At 42.7% G+C, this 16,843-nt stretch overlaps 1 protein-coding gene across 2 annotated transcripts in view; it reads right to left on the bottom strand.

Annotated features, from left to right (window-relative positions):
• LOC149815742 (DExH-box ATP-dependent RNA helicase DExH3-like) overlaps positions 1-16,843 on the bottom strand; it is a 73,652-nt gene that overhangs the window by 41,038 nt on the left and 15,771 nt on the right. For both annotated transcript variants that reach the window (XM_089988907.1, XM_089988908.1), the window contains exons 6-8: positions 15,762-15,950; positions 15,512-15,671; positions 15,297-15,427 (exon numbers count right to left, since the gene is read on the bottom strand). In XM_089988907.1, the coding sequence (XP_089845033.1) occupies positions 15,297-15,427; positions 15,512-15,671; positions 15,762-15,950 (480 nt within the window). The remainder of the gene's footprint in view (positions 1-15,296; positions 15,428-15,511; positions 15,672-15,761; positions 15,951-16,843) is intronic.

The following is a 16,843-nucleotide window of genomic DNA, read 5'->3' as shown; positions in this document are numbered from 1 at the left end:
CGCATCCACATAACAGTCTAATTCTGGACTTAAAAAAAACAAATAAATAAATAAACCTGATGAAATGGAGTTTGCGAGGGATTCGAGCAAAAAAATCATCTCCTCTAAGCAGACCCCGACGCCGACGCCTTCTCTTCTCCACTTAGCAGTCTCCAACGCAACCCATCTCCGGCGCGACGACTCCAGTCTCCAAGTATGTGACTCTCCTTCAATCTCTCTCCCCCTGTCTCTCTCGCACTTCTCGTTCTCGGCTAAACCCCTGCCCCGCCTCTCTCTCTCCCCTCTACGTACCTCTCTCTCTCTCTCCAACTCTGTCCGGTAGAATTTTTTTCGTAAGGGGTCCCGGTCCCCTATTTTTGCAGTGATGTTGTAGTGCATTGAGCTTTGGCTGTTGTTGCTTCGTTTCAGCCTAGGATATGAGGATCACGACGTTGCCACTTTACCTTTCATTTGTGCAAATGTAAAATGTTACAACTTGTAACATTTTGCAGTCATTGTGCCAGTGACAGCTTAATCGCCAAGTTTCACCTTATTATAAAAGAGAAAAGAACCTCACACAATGAGCTTCCCTAGAATTTAAAATAATTTGTCATGGCGGCTATTTTCTTGTTTACACTTTACAGAAGTGGCGCCTATTACAAAATATTAAATTTTCGCTTCCTGGGAAAGTGTCAATCTCCACCGTGGTTGTTGGTGGATTCCCTTTGTGTAGTTGCACCTTCTACGATGGTGATCCTTGCATTTCTATTTCCTTTGTTGGGTGAGTGGAGAGTTGGCTCATACCGAAGCTATATCACATGGGTGCGGGTGGGGGGTGCGGCAAAAATAAAAAAAAAATATATATATATATATATATATATATATATATATATATATATATATAAAGTCCAAAAGTTGGACATAAATGACCCTGGGTGCGTTGACTGCACCCAGGGTCAGGTTGACCGCATCGGGTGCAGGTGCGGCACCTAGTTGGAGAATCCCTGTGACATATAGGTTAAAAAAAAAATTTGGCAAAATTTTTTTAAGTCCGAAAATTGAACCAAAATGACCCTGGGTGCATTGACCGCACCCGGTGCCGCACCCGCTTCGCGTCGACGCGGGTGCGGCACCCTGCTAGCCGAATCCCTGTGACATAGCACTGAAGCATGCAGATAGTGGAACATGGTGTCAATTTGAATGTGATTTAAAGTGGGAGGAGGTGAAGTGCCTATTGTGGAAGGAGGCTACACCTTCCTTTTCTCCCTCATGTCCATGTGCCACCTTCTTAGTGTACTCACCGTCTGCTCTGTGAATATGAACTCTTTGAAGTGAGAACCCATCTAAAGAATTAAACAAATTGGTAGAGAGAGCAAAAGTTGGCCGAATTCAAGTGTCGAATATTGCCAAGCAAAATAATCAACTCTAATTCTGCGACCCTCGCCCCAGAATGGTTGTCTAGGGTCATTTTTTATCTGACATGCTGTGAATATTGGTTTTGAGTTGAATAGGTGTGTTTCCGAGTGGATTTGATGAAGTTTTGAGGAGTTTTGTTTGACGTTAACCTGTTCTGGAGCATATTGGTTCATTAAGTGTATTGTTTTGGGATGAGAAGTGGAAGTTTGTGTGTTGTTTCACGTTTCTGATACTAGTATGCTTGATTAGGAACAGGTTATATACTCAGTTGGTTGAGTGTATGGTCGAAGATAAAAGAATCAACATTTTGCTATTGCAACTGTATGTTGTGATATTTTTTTCTGATATTGGTATAGTTGATTAAGCACACCTTATACTCAGCTGGTTGAATTTGTGCTGTCCTGATTGCATATTGGGTATTGGCGACTTGCTATTTGTCTCTCTTTGGTGTAGCGCTTGCTTTGGTTGAGTGTTGCGGATCCACGGCTTGTTGTTGCCTCTCTTCTTGGAGTAGTGCTCATTGTTGCTTGTATGACAATGTGTTTTGTGTGTTGTTTGTGTCTTTGTGCAGCACCTTCATCTGTAGTTGGGAGATTGTTGGGAATGGATAAGGAATCCATACAAATTAATATAGTCAAATTCAATGGAACCAACTTTGTCTATTGGGCGGAGTTTATGCAAACAGTAAAACGGCTTGTTGTTGCCTCTCTTCTTGGAGTAGTGCTCATTGTTGCTTGTATCACAATGTGTTTTGTGTCTTTGGGAGATTGTTGGGAATGGATAAGGAGTCAATACAAATTAATATAGCCAAGTTCGATGGAACCAACTTTGTCTATTGGGCGGAGTTTATGTGAACAGTCGTTAGAGGATTTGGTTACATTAGGTACCTTGATGGTATTAAACCCAAACCCAAGAAGGATGATGCATACTATGACAGTCATTTTGGAATGAGAAAGAGACAATGCCAAGGTGAAGTCGGGGTTGTTGGGCTCAGTTGAGCAAAACATCTTTGTGAATATAATGAAGTTTGAGGCTGCTAAAGATGCATGGGCATATCTGAAGCAGGAATATGAGCAGTCTAATTGGGCAAGAAGATATCAGCTTGAACAAGAGTTGAAAAGCTTGAGGCAAGGCAACAAATCAGTTATGCTCGATTTCAGGAGCTATCAGATGCTCTTGCATCCATGATGAACATCAGCAAGTGCACCAAGTGTGATGGGTGTGATGAGTGTGCCGAGTGTAAGAACAGTGATGCAAAAACATAGGATTATAAACAAGTCATTGATTTTCTCATGGCTTTTCGCTCCGAGTTTGATGGTGTTTGTAGTAGTATCCTTCATCATCTCTTCCTACCCACGCTGGTTCAGACTTTGGGAGATGTGTTAGCTGAAGAGACAAAGCTCAAGTGTCTTAATATCCAACCCTCCAGTTATCCAATCCTCCAGTTAGGTGGCACTTGCAGTAACTTGTCAGTTTGGTGGTAGACGGGGAGGTGTGGTGGCAAAAGGGACATGAGTTCTATTTAGTGTCACTATTGCAAAGGATTTGGTCATATGAAGAACTCATGTCCTACCTTGAAAAAGAAGAGAGCAGAGTTCATGTCAGCTTCTACTGGAGATAAGGGCTCTGAGCCCAAAGAGATGCAGCCAGAGAGTGGTAGTGCTCAGGGCAATGCCTCTTCCATGATGAGTCAGTCAGAGCATGTGAGTGGTGCTCAGATTCAGACACTGGAGCAGATGTAGCAGTAGCTTCAACAGTTGCAGTTCCTTGCTCAGTCAGACCTCTGCCCCCTCCTTCTAGTATTACCTTCGCAGGTATCTCGGACAGTCCTTGAGGTTGGTTGATAGATTTAGGAGCCTCATGTTATATGATGGCCCATGAATTTGTTTTAACCAATTTAGGAGCCTGCAGTGGTGTGTTTTGAACTGCAAATGGGTCTTTGATGTTAGATTCCAAAATTGGTTGTATCTCTCAAAATTTCTACCCTGGTTGCAAGTTAAATATCTCTCAAGTCTATCATGTTCCCTCTCTAGCTATGAAACTTATTTTTGCTGGCCAAATTACTAAATATAATTGCAATGTCACTTTCTCTTGTTGATTGTGTTGTGCAAGATCAGCTATCACGGAAGATGATTGGGATTGGACATAGAAAGGGGGATCTCTATTATTTGAACTGGCTGGATATAGGCAAGCAGAAAAGAGGTGGGGTGGAGAAGGTCTGGGTGCAACTATTTTAGATGAGTATGTTCTGTGGCACAAGAGATTGGGACATATTTTCAGCTCTAGGTTGCAATACTTGGTAGCTTCTGGTAGTCGTATCTGAGCATGTACGGGAGTGTGAAAGTTGTAGGTTGGCAAAAGGTCATGCCTTGTCATTCGGAGTGAGAGATAAAAAGTCTGAGAGTCCCTTTGAACTTTGTACATTCTAATGTTTCAGGCACTCACCCATTTTGTCTAAGGGTGGCTCTTCATATTTTGTGACTTTAACATATGACTGTACCAAATTCACATGGGTTTATTTCAAGAAAAATAGAAATGAACTTTTTGACATTTAAAAAAAAATGTTAATCTTGAGACTCAGTTTTCTATTAAAATTAAAGTGTTGTGTATTGATTCTACTGGAGAGTATATTAGGAGTGTGTTTGAAAGTTTCCTGAAGAAAAAAGGATTAAGCATTAGAAAACTTGTTAATACACTCCTGAGCATAATGATATTGTTGAAAGGAAGAACACATTCTGAAGACCACTAGAGCATTGTTATTTGGTGGAAACGTAAAGCTTGTAAAAAAAAAATCTTTGTCGGACACGTATCGAGGTTTGGTCCGCCGTGTCGGGCCCAGATCCGAGTCTGACCTGAACCCGAGCCTGACCTGGGCAGACGAGGGGCAAAACCCTCGCCCCTTCTCTCTCTTCTGCTCCGCCTCCCATCTCACATCCCCTTCCTCTGCGGCCACCGATGACTGGAACCGCCGGCGAACGAAGCCGCCGGTGACCCTCCACCTTCGTCGACGCCTTCTCGATCGATACCCTCCGTTCTCGACCTCGTCGGCCGCCTCCTCTCCTTCCTTTGTCGCCTTCCTTGCAGACGCTGGCAACCCACGATTGGGCACCCCTGTCGACAGACGTCCCCTTCTCCGACAGCCTCACCGGCAACCATGACAACCCCCTGCGAGCGACCGCCGACCATCGCCACCCTTGCTCGGGCAGCTCGACCGACGTCCCCGACACCACTGTTGCTCTCCTCCTTCGTGCTTGCGTTCTGGCATCGCTCACCAGCGACATCCCAAGTCATCGCGGTCTTCCCAGGTAAACTCCCCTTTTCCCCCTTTTCCGGTTGTTGGCGGTGGACAAGAGCCACCATCGTGGGTGGCTCTGGGTCTACCAAGAGGGAGGTGCCGAGCACCTCTCCTCGTTGTCTTCTTTTCTTCTTCTGCGCCTTCTCTATTCCATAAGGGAGGGGTCGAGCCCCCTCCCTGTTCTCCTGGGTTGCAAGGGAGGGATTCGGCCCCTCCCCCATTCCTGCTTTCGTCAGGGAGGGGTCGAGCCCCCTCCCTACCACCTTGTTCCCTCAGTAGGCAGGGGAGGGGTTGAGCCCTTCCCTGCGTCATTTGTTGCAGGGGAGAGGTCAAGCCCCTCCCTGCCTCCGTTTTTCCGGTAGGGGCTTTACCTCTACCGCTTGGGTTTCCTGGATCTCGGTAGTTAGGGAGCAGAGCTCCCTGCCCTTGCCGCCTTGCCTCTGCCCCTACCTGCCGCCTTCTGCCAGCAAGGCCCTGGCAGGAGGGCCCTTGTTGTTTCAGCAGACAAATAGCTAAGGGCACCCTGCCTTTGCTGCTCTTTTGACCTGCCTAGCCATGTATCGGGGTCCGGTTTGTCGACCATTACAGGTCTCACCGAACCCACCTGTTGTTTTTTATCATGTTCATGTTAACGTTTTTACGCCCGCAGGTTGAACGATAGAATCGGCTCGCTCTCTGTAGCTTGAACCCATGCTTACCTACGCCGCAAGCATACGAGGACCGCAACCCCTCAAGGTAGGGGATTCTTGTGTAAAAGGACAATGAACGGATAAATGCTAAAATAAGGAAAGATAATTAAAAATGAAAAAGGACAATGATATACATATACATATAAAATATATATGTATGTCGACGCGGTTTCGTGATCCTTGTCATCTTTACTTTCCTTGCACTTTACTTTTTTGTTGCCCCGCGCTTTATGCGTCATGGCCTTTACATTTTGTCTCTTTTAATTTCTGCACTTTCCTTTTTGTTGCCGCGCGCTTTATGCGCCAAGGCTTTCCTTTATGTATGCTCTCTTACCTTGCATATTACTTGCTTACATGTCTAGTTAACCGAGGTACAGTTTTGTACCGCGTGCACTGCCTTGGGTATGTCACTTGCTTGTGTGTTTGATTGGCCGAGGTACGGTTTCGTACCTCGTGCATTGCTTTCAGTAATCACGTAGTTGCTCGGCTGTTTAGTGAGGTACCTTTTCGTACTTTGTGCATTGCTTTTGAGGTTCTGCGTTTGACATACAGTTTTGCACTTTGGGAATCGTTCATACTTTATCGTCGCACTGTAACGTGCACGTGCTTACTCTTTTGTTAGCTTGCACTCATTAAGTGTAGCTTTGAGTGTATTTCAACTTATTCTTTTGTCTTAAAAGGCATGATGCACACTTATGCACTTGGTTCTCCAAAAAGGATAACTTTTAGGCACCAACCTATTTTCGAAACATATTATTTCATAAAGCAGATTTCGAAGTCCTTTTGCGAGATAGCGGCTGGATCTTCCAAATTGATGTGTTTGGGAGAAGTGTTTACAACTTCAGTTCGCGTACCCGATACAACTCGGATAACCCTGTTTAAGGGCATGTGCATAAGATGGGCAAACGTTCTACTGAGGAACATGTGCCATCGCTAGACCAATGCTACATCACCCCTGATGCGAGACCTAGTTATTGGGTTTTCTAGCCAACTAAGATGGTTGACATTTTTCCTTCCTTCGAGAGACGATTGTTGATGGATTTCTTTTGAGAAACCCATGTCCCTCTCATCGTAGTTGTACTTTTGAACTGGTATTTTGCGTACTACGATGTGTAGGATGGGAGGTTTATGTTTACCTCGAGCGTGCAATGGCACGTGTTTGAGATCACAAAATGGTGATGTTGTTACCATCATTATGAGTTGATCCCTCTCATCGCGGTTGTACTTTTGAACAGGTATGTTGCGTACTTCGGTGAGTAAGATAAGAGGTGTGTGGTTGCCTCGAACGTGCATTAGCACGTATAATTCACTAAATGGTAACTATGTGCCTTCATAGGCAAGATGCTCGAGTGGGTTAAAAGACCAGAGCATGTAAAATGAGACGACGGTTAAGAAACCCCCATCGTGCTCATTCGACACGGTTCATCAAGAGAGAGGATGGATGGTACAAAACTTCGATGGACAGGTCCTTTAATGGCAGTTACGAGCAAAAGACTCGAATTCCCCAGTCATTGAAGTTAGGGAAAATGTTACGAAGATAGCCTTCAGGCCATTTCTGCAGAAGTTTGGATGCATCCACGAGCCATGAATGCCTTGGAGGATTTATTCTCTTAGTCACTGGCCGTCCCCTTAAGAGCGGACTCAGTCAGTCATTCGGGGTAGCATAAAATACATGGCATAATAGACCCCCGAATCGATTTCGGTTGTTTCTATGTTTAGTGCCTTGTGCGTACCCACAACGGCCAATTATTAATCAGAACAAAATGTAAGTTATTCACATTGTAGAGATGTGTGTGCCGTGACTTGCTTGGTTGCTCTGTAGTTCGGCGTACTACTCGTTGAGTTATGCATGCTTATTGTGGTGTTGCTCTTGTTAGTTGAACTGGTTACGCAGTTCTTTGTTAATAATTAGCTGCTCATGCTAGTCAAATGCTTGTGATGATAGCATTATACTAGTTGCGATATATTAGCATGACTTGCTACTTGGTTGAACTATTCGTGCTTGTAGTAATATAGCACTTGTTGGCTTGCATCTCTTATGACGAATGTGACTGCTTACCGCTCGTAATCTACGAACTGTTTATATGACGAATGCAATTGCTCACAGCTTGTAATCTACGAACTGTCTACAACTAGAACTAATGTAGTTGTTTGTCTTATAAGTTGCTTACCCCTTATGGTTAATACATAATTGTTGTCGTGTGATTGCTTAATCACGGGTAGTTTATGCTTGTTGTGCAATGACTTGCACTTTATGATTAATATAGTTACTTGTCGGTGAACTGAAGAATTCAGTGGTAATTGCATGCATTTTGAGCTTCGTTATAAATGCTTATTCAGTTTATATGCTTACTATGCTTAACTGCTTGGCGGAGTAGTTACTCTTTGCCTATAGAATTAGTTGGATTGCTATAAATGCATATTTTACTTGTTCAACACTTTGTACCTTACTGCTCTTGTATTTAGTTATTTGCTTTACTAGAGTTTTACTTGTCATACTCGACATGTATGGTTAGCTCTGTTTTGTTTCTCCTGTTTAGTTGAGCAATTATTTTACTTATTGCAGTCCTTTTTTCTTCTTGTCTTTTTCACCCCTACTAGTTTTTCGCGAAACTGACACATTTCTTGAGCAGGTGGTGGACAGGTTGAGGCAGCTTATGATGACACGATGACGTGATGAGTTCAAGATGAGACTCTTTCCTTGACGTTTCGCTCCTGAGGACATTTCAGTAAATTTGCATAAAAGTTTTCTTAAAAGTCTCTTCTTTGCACAAATCTTAAACTATTAAATAAAATTTGTATTTTCATAATCTATTTGATTTCTTAAATGTGCAGTGTTGCAAATCTGTTGTGCAAGAGAAAGTTTGTGTTGTAATGCACCCAAGGTCCCTTGACTTGCTATTTCAAACAAGATTTTTCTGTTGAACCTCTATTTCAAACTCTGATAAATGATTGATTTCAAAGCTTTCAAACTTTTCATAAAAAGTTACAAGTCCTGGATTTTGGGGCGTTACAGGAAATGTGCCTAAAGACTACTAGTAGATGTGGTACACATGACAATTTATCAAATCAATCGCATGCCATCAAGAGTGCTTAAAGGTATATCTCCATATCAGAAGTTGTATGGTTTTGCCCCAAATTATAAGATGAATATTTTTTATACTTGTTTTGTTCTCTTTCCTAATAGATATAGAAACAAATTATATCCTCATTCTGTAAAATGTTTTCCGGATTTTCCCATGGGCAAAAAGATTACAAGTGTTATGATCCGGTTGAAAAGAAGATTTGGGTATAGAAGCATGTTGTGTTTCATGAGCATACTCACTACTTCAATAAAAGTAAAACTAAGGAGTAAGAACCAGAAGATTTCTCATTTCTTATATCATTTCCTGTGGAAGAAAAAGTTGGACGTGGAAAGTCAAGGGAGAAGAAATAGATTTGGACAAACTTATAATCGAAGGCAAGAAGATGTGGTGGAGATACCTTTCTTAGATCAGGTAGAGGTAGAGGATATTGGAACGATAGAGGCCAATTCTTATCCCCTTCCAGCTGATCCAGAACACACAAGTTCAGAATCTTCTTCCACCTCTTCACCTCCTCAGGTATGTAGAAGTTCTAGGGTTTTTGTTCCTCTTACATGTTTTGTGTCCTATGATTCCTTTTCTCTTCAGCATCATGCTTATTTTGTAAAACCCACGTAAAAAAATATCGGACTCGGGTCGGGTCCAGACCCGACCCGGACCCGTCCTCGATAGGGTTTTAAAACCCAACGCAGGGAGAGGATTTTTAAAACAAATCCTCTCCCCTGTGTGCCGCCCCCTCCCGTGTTGTTACCCTCCTTCCCTCTTAATGAAATGGAAACGTCTTTGGGGGGGGGGGGGGGGGGGGGTCCCGAATCGACACCCTTGTGCCTTTAAGAGCACGCATGGAGGAGGGTACCTCCTTGTGCTCCTCCTCCCTTCCCTCTCGAGTCTCCTCTCTTCTCCCCTCGTTCCTTGTGTGCGACAGCACCGCCGACGACCGACGAGCTTCTCCCAGGTACGCCCTTCCTTTCTCCTCCCTATCCCTCTGATTTCTCGTTGGGAGGACGGCAGGAGGCCGGCAGCCCCTACCGCGCCCTCTCGTTGCCTCTATGTTCGTCGGAGGGCTGTGAGGTGGCTGATGCCCCCCCCGCCCCCCTATCGTCTCTCTCTCTCTACTCTTGAGGTTGCCGGCGAGCCTGCAGGGGGTTGTAACCCTTGCGACACCCTCCCTCTCCTTTAGGGTCTACCTGAGGGTCAGCAAGTTGTCGGCGACCCCTGTCGCTCGTGCCCCTCCTCTGTGACCTGTCAAGGGGTCGGCAGGAGGTTGGTGGCTCCTGCCGCCCCGGTCTCTCTCTCTCTCTGGCAGGGGTTAGTTCCCTTGCTGCCTCTCGATCTCTGGTAGGCAAGGGCAGTGCCCCTGCTACTTCTTGGATCTCGACAGGCAAGGGCTAGTCCCCTGCTGCCCCCGTGTTTCCCGGCAGGCAGGGGCTTGCCCCCACAGCCTCTAGGATTTTGGCACGCAGGGGTAATGCCCCTGCCACCTTCCTCTCTTGGCAGACAGGGGTGATGCCCCTGTCGTCCTTTGATTTCTGGGCAGGCAGGGGCTCGCCCCCTGCCGCCTCTTGGTTTCTGGGAAGGCAGGGGCTCGCCCCTTGGTTCTCGGCAGGCAGGGGCTCGCCCCCTGCCGCCTATTGGTTCTCGGCCGGCAGGGGCTCGTCCTCTGTCGCCTCACTGTTGTCGACAGGCAGGGGCTCGCCCCCTGTCGCTTTTCTGATTTCGGCAAGCGGGGGCACACCCTTACCGCCTCTCTCTTTTTCGATCGACAGGCAGAGGGCGATGCCCTGCCTGACTTTCTATTCTCCGCATGATAAATAATGTAGCACTGAATACTCACACTTTTGCAGACTTCGCATCGAACCCCGCTCTGGCTCCGCGGCCTGAGCCTCGTATCATCTACACTTGTAGACGCACACAACTACCCAACATCCCGAGGTAGGGGAAAAATCGCATAAAGACTTTGGGGAATGTTTGGATTCTGAGATATTGCATGTTTGAATAGAAAAGTATGACTTATTCCTGTTTGTTTCGGACTTATTGAGATCTCAGTGTATCTTGCATGCATGAGCTTGTACTATATTACTTTGTCGTTATTGCTTTCCTGTACTCGTTAGCTATTGCTAGTGCATTGTGGATACTAAATTTTTCTATCACACCATTGTTTTGGGGGGCACCCTCGGGCAAGCCACGTAGGATACACAATTGCATACTCAATATTTCACAACCATTCAAAAGAAATACAGAATTGAGTATAGGCACAGTAGTGCCAATGAAAAGGCCTTCTTGGTGCAAGGCTTGACTTATCGAGCTCAAAAGCATAAATGTAAAGCAAGAGTCTCTCTGTAAGTTGCTAGTTATAACTCTCTGTACTTTGTGTTCTTGGGTCAGAAAACTAGCTTGCTCACATATTATATCATGTTGTGTTGGTTAATCTCTCGAGAAACCCATGACCTACCGTTGTAGTCGTACCTTCAGACGGGTACGATCGTACTTTTGAACAAGTATGTCACATTGGTGTTACAATGTTAGGATGAAGAGGTTGTGGCAAACCTCGAATTATGCATATAGCAGATTGTTAAGATCACATACATTGTGACTTTTCGCCTTCACAGGCAAGATGCTCAAGTGGGTTTGATATACCAGAGCATGGAGTTGGAGACGGCAGTTAAGAAACCCCCGTCGTGCCCTTTCGACCTCATTGTTCATCAAGGGAGAGGATGAATGGTACAAAAACTCCAATGGACAGGTTGTTAACAACCACCCTAAGGGCAAAAGACCCAGCTTCCCCAGTCATCGGAGTTAGGAGAATTGGGATAAACATAAATTATCCCAGGTGGTAACTCCCAGGTACTTCTGCAGAAGTTATCCATGGGCCACGAATGCCTTTGGGGATTTACTCTCTTGGTCATTGACCATCCTCTTAGGAGCGGACTCAGTCAGCCATTCGAAATAATAAGAAAAACACTTGACATAATGGACCCTTGGATCGGTCTCGGTTGTTTCTACGTTTTGCGTTTGTGCGTACCCACAGGCCAGCTACATATCAAAACTTAAATAATATCCAACTCATAATAGTTGTAGATTTACATTAGTTATTGTTTCTGCCTATGATGTATGATATGTGTAGTATAGTGATAGTCATGATGGAATGCTATATTAGACTTAAGTCTCTTATTTTCTAGTTATACCACTGTTACGGTTACTGTTGTTGTTACTTTCACTGCACTTAATGAAATATTGTTTATCTCATGCATATCCTGCTACTTTCTACATTGTCTACTTGTGCACCCTATTAGTTTGTCGCAAAACTGACTCATTTCATGGGCAGGTGAGGAGTAAGACTTCACAGGCGGCCGATGGTGCGACGCAACATGGCTCAAATTTTCCTTCTTTCTACTGGCATCCTAGCTCGGAGCTTTGGGATTTTGTTGGGGGTTTTTTTGGATTATGGAAAAACTATTATTTGTTAAACAACAACAGCTATTGATAAATGATTGTTTTTGTTTCTTACTACTCTGAGAAATTGTTTGAGGATTGGTCTTCGAGCTAACGTACCCAGAATTCATCCACTTGTTTTCCTTCTTTGGATTGCTTCCGCTGATGTTTTCGAAATTCTTTTAAAAAGGGGTTTGTTACTAATGTTTTCAAAATCACAAGTGGTAAATTTTGGGGGAGTTACATATTTAGCTCTAATCTACTCCTGTGATGATGAGCCTAATTCCTATGCAGAGGCAGCCTCTAAAGAGGAGTGACAACAGGCTATGGTTGAGGAGTTGAGCCTCTTGAGAAGATGTATGTTTGGGATCTCGTAGAGCTGCTACCTGAAAAGAACGTAGTCGGGTGTAAATGGGCTTATAAAATTAAAACCAAGGCAGATGGACCTATTTAGAGATATAAGGCCAAATAGAGATTTGGCATTGGAATCTTTGGCAGTTAAATGTGAAGAATGTGTTCTTGAATGGTGACTTAGAAGAGGAGGTATATATGGAGTTACCTCAAGGGTACTCAAATTCACTAGGTAGAGTATGTAGATTAAGGAGAGCTTTATACGGCCTTAAGCAAGCGCCTCAGGCTTGGTTTGAAAGATTCAGTACAGTCATGAAGTCGCTTGGATGTGTGCATAGTCATCATGATCATGCATTGTTTGTATCCTCTTCGGCATCTAAGAGATGCATATTACTTCTTTATGTTGATGACATGATCATTACAGGTGATGATGTGCAGAAGATAGTTGATATAAAGAAAAGAATAGTTGGCATATTTGAAATGGAAGATCTCGGAAGCTTGAAATGCTTTCTTGGTCTTAAAGTTGCTTATTCTAGAAGAGGTCTCTATCTGTCTCAACATAAGTATGCCACTGATCTTGTGGTGAAACCTAAATTGGTTGATGATTCCAAGTGGGTAGCTTCTCAAATGGAAGCTAATGTCAATTTAAGAGCCTCTGATGGAGAGAAACTTAAAGAATCAATGATATGTAGGCAATTGGTGGGCAGTTTGATATATTAGACTATTACTAAGCCTGATATCATGTAAGTTGTTGATGATCTCAGCTAGTTTATGAGCTCTCCTACCTTAGTTCATCTTGTTGTTGTGCTTAGGATTATTCGATATGTGAGAGACACCATGCATTTTGGAATGTTCTCCTCATCCTCTTCTACAGAAGTTTGAGCATTTTGTGATTCAGACTTTGGTGGATCGACTAAAGATAGTCTCTCAACAACTGGATTTTGTGTATATGTAGGGAGCTCTTTGATTTTGTGGAATAGCAAAAAGCAACAACGAGTTGCCTTGTCTACTGAGTATAGGGCCATGGCTAAGATCACTGCATAAATCATATGGATAAGATGGCTTTAGAAGAGCTTGGTGGTGTTGTCACTGGAAGGACCTTTCTCCATTGTGGCAATATGAGTGTTATTCATATTGCTAAGAATCAAGAATTTCAAGAAAGGACAAAGCATATCGAGATTGATTGTCACTTTACATGAAAGGCCTAAGAGGATGAGATCATAGCATGTGAGCTCAAAGGAGCAAAGTGTTGATGTGTACACCAAGAGTCTGTCTAGTAGACACTTTCAAACATTTTTCATCAAACTTGGGATGATTTCTCGAGTATCATCTCAAGTTTGAGGGGGAGTGTTGAGGAGTGTAATATGAATTGTATAATATGTATTACTATCCTTTGTGCTACCCATGGTTAAGTGTATATAGAATTATTTATAAGGGCACTTTTGTATTTTATATGAGGTTAGAGGTCAACAAAATGTGTCTTGTAGTGTAACCCAGAGTTACCGAAAGCTTCTTAGGTAGGTGGGAAGCTCGCTTCCCGGAAGCGCGATACTCCTCACTTCTAAAACTTCATGGGAATCTTGATTCCCCCACACTTCTTCTATGCTTCCTACACACATGGTCTATGCTTCCTATATGATTTTCTCACGTTTCTTTTCATGTTTTTCATGTATTTTCTCTCACGCTTTCACTCACTTTCCATGTACTTTCTTTAAATTAGTAACCATCATTGTTAGATTTTAACAAAAATTTAACTCTTTTACTGAAAAATCACAAAATATAAGAATGATCAATTTTATTTTAGTTTTTATTTGTTTCTTGTTCGATTCCTATTCAATTACCATATTGCTTCGTTTTTTGTAATATTTCGCTTTTAAATTGATACTTCGCTTCCCGCTTCCCGCTTTGGCAACCTTGGTGTAACCGAAGGGATCTACTCCCTTTAAGATGTCTGCTCTTTCATTTTTCGCGATTGAATAAAGGTTTCTTGTGTTTCTCACTCATCTTCCTCTTTTTCCTTAGTTTGGTTGTGTCCTAACTTAGTATACTTTAAGTCATCAACAACCCACAAGATACTTCAAAGTTACTTGTGACCCTCGCAAAACAAATCTCCTCAAGATTGAATTTACATAGGAGCGTGATTCCAACAAAGCATATAAAAACAGGGTTCAGGACTTCCGTCTCAGAAAGAAGCGACCAGGACTTCCATCACAAAAAGAATAACATAAAAGAACCCATGCCTTTTCAACAAGAGAGCAACATCAAAATGATCATTAACCCAGAGAGGAAGTACCAACTCCAATGAAAGAGTGACACACAACCACATTGTTAAGATAATAAGGTAGGCAATTCTAGGGCCAAAAGCCCATCATAAGAAATATTTAACAGGAATAGGCTGGAAAAAAGCACATTCTAAATACTATAATTCTCCTTTCTTTAAAAAACTCAACATAATCCTACTCCAAGGCTTCCCGATTTAAGAGGCAACTTGTAAAAATGGAAGTTCTATGTGTAGTGTGGCCATCATAAATGATCTAGGATTGGACAATATTCCAGTTCAATGCTATTGACAATCCAATTATGTAAAGGATAAATTAGTGAAAAGAAGGGAGCAGCCAACGAATTTCCAAATGTGGCTGTAGCCCCAGGTTCGAACCTCGCAGTTATATCATATCATAGTATACACCATTAGCAAGCATAATTTGCATATAAACCTAGTACATATTTTTTAACATTAATGAGTCTAACAGCACGCAAAAACGACACTGATATATGAACGATATGGAGACCAGTCTCCAATGATCTTTCACTCATTGGTGTGCTTATCCATCTCCTTGTATCATCTGAAATGTTTTTTTGTCAAAAGGAGATGTTTTTGCAGCTAAAATACTGGTAGTTTATCTCTAGTAACATTCTTGTAGACATAAAGAAGTGGTTGACTGCTAACATAATTCTTCTAGCATTTGCAATCAACAAGATCACTATAACACAAGATGGTACCAGTAGCTTCTGCAGAACCAAAACACACTAAGGTTACTCCCTTCAACTTACAGGAATATGTAGCGCTGGAGCATTGCCAAAGTAGGCTGAGAAGAGTTCTGCATTGAGAGTTGCACTCATTAAAATCAACTTTAGCTCTGGTCTGCGGGGCAGTAGTTCTTTCAAGACAATGAGCAGGAAGTCTGACACCAGTATGAACGACCGTAAGTGTGAAATTTGTCAGTAATTAGAGTTTTAAGCCAAACTCAAAAGAAAAAAATAATTACCTTCATTCATCCCACGCTCATGGATCTCGTCAACAATTACATGAGTTACACCTTTGAGATTTCGGTCAACAAGCAGCCTCCTCAGAAGAACACCGGTGGTGCAGAAAAGTAGGCGAGTGTCCCTTCCCTTTACACCCTCCAAACGAACCTTATAACCAACCTGGGGGCAAGACATAATAAAACAACTAATCAATTCTGTAGGGGTTGAAAATGTTGAATCCTTAAATAAATGACTGCATGAAGAACTCACAGATTCACCCAGCTTCTCGCCTCTCTCAGCAGCAACCCTTTCAGAAACAGACATAGCAGAAATACGTCTAGGCTGGGTACAAACAATGCTGCAGGTTGCTCCACGGGCAGCATCTATCTCAGATTCTAAAATATATTGTGGAAGTTGTGTAGTCTTACCGCAACCAGTTTCACCAGAGATGACAACAACCTGTGAAATCACCATATCCATTACAATCTGTATATCGTAGCTCATAGCATGAATTGCCAACTGATTTACAAATACAAAGTAAAATATTCTAACTTAATCATACAGAGCCAACTGTAAACCGAAGAAAAAGGAAACCAAAGATAAACACTATCACAAAGTTATTATAAAATCATACTATGATGATTCTGGTATCAGACAAAGATAACTGGGTACGAAGAAACCATAGCTATTGTTGCTTCCATAGTATAATCTACTCATATGATCCAATCTCCCCAAATGAAAGGTATGGTGTTTTTTTCCTGATAACAGCTGTCATGCCTTGAGGCAAGAGGAACCTGCCTCAAGATGAGGCACTGAGAAACTTGCCACCCTTGAGGAGGTGAGGAGATAAGCCTCACCAAAGGGAAGGCTTAGCCCTGAATTGAGGCCCGAACCCTTAAGAGGTGTATCCTCTTTCATTTAAAGATGGGAGTATGCCTATCAGTTCAAGAGACATAGAACCTCATCATAGTAGCAGCATCAAGGGATGGTTTCAACGCGCACACACATGTGCACATGCAACACATTAAAGTTGAGTAGGAGCAATATAGCACAAAATTTGGTTATTTTGAAGCGTAAAATATGTGAGGATTAAATTGTTGAGAAATGACATCTAATTTCTTCATTGTTTTAAGGATATTTGCATGAGCATCTGGAATGTAACAAACATCATTGTTATAATGATGGTAACAGACATCCAATGGTTAAGGTCTCCTAATTTTAAAGAAAAATGTGCAAGTCTATCCTAATTTTTTGGGTTTCTTTAAATAAAAAGGATCCTTGAGATTAGATTAGCTATGTTGAGGCAATGTGACCAAGACTCTGATTCATGTCTGAAACACATCCCTATTTGT

This window comes from Nuphar pumila, chromosome 15 (genome assembly GCF_984573655.1).
Source record: "Nuphar pumila chromosome 15, dmNupPumi1.hap1.1, whole genome shotgun sequence".
NCBI lineage: Eukaryota > Viridiplantae > Streptophyta > Magnoliopsida > Nymphaeales > Nymphaeaceae > Nuphar > Nuphar pumila.
The sequence above is the reverse complement of the archived record's forward strand: the minus strand, read 5'-3'. Positions and strand labels throughout refer to the sequence as shown.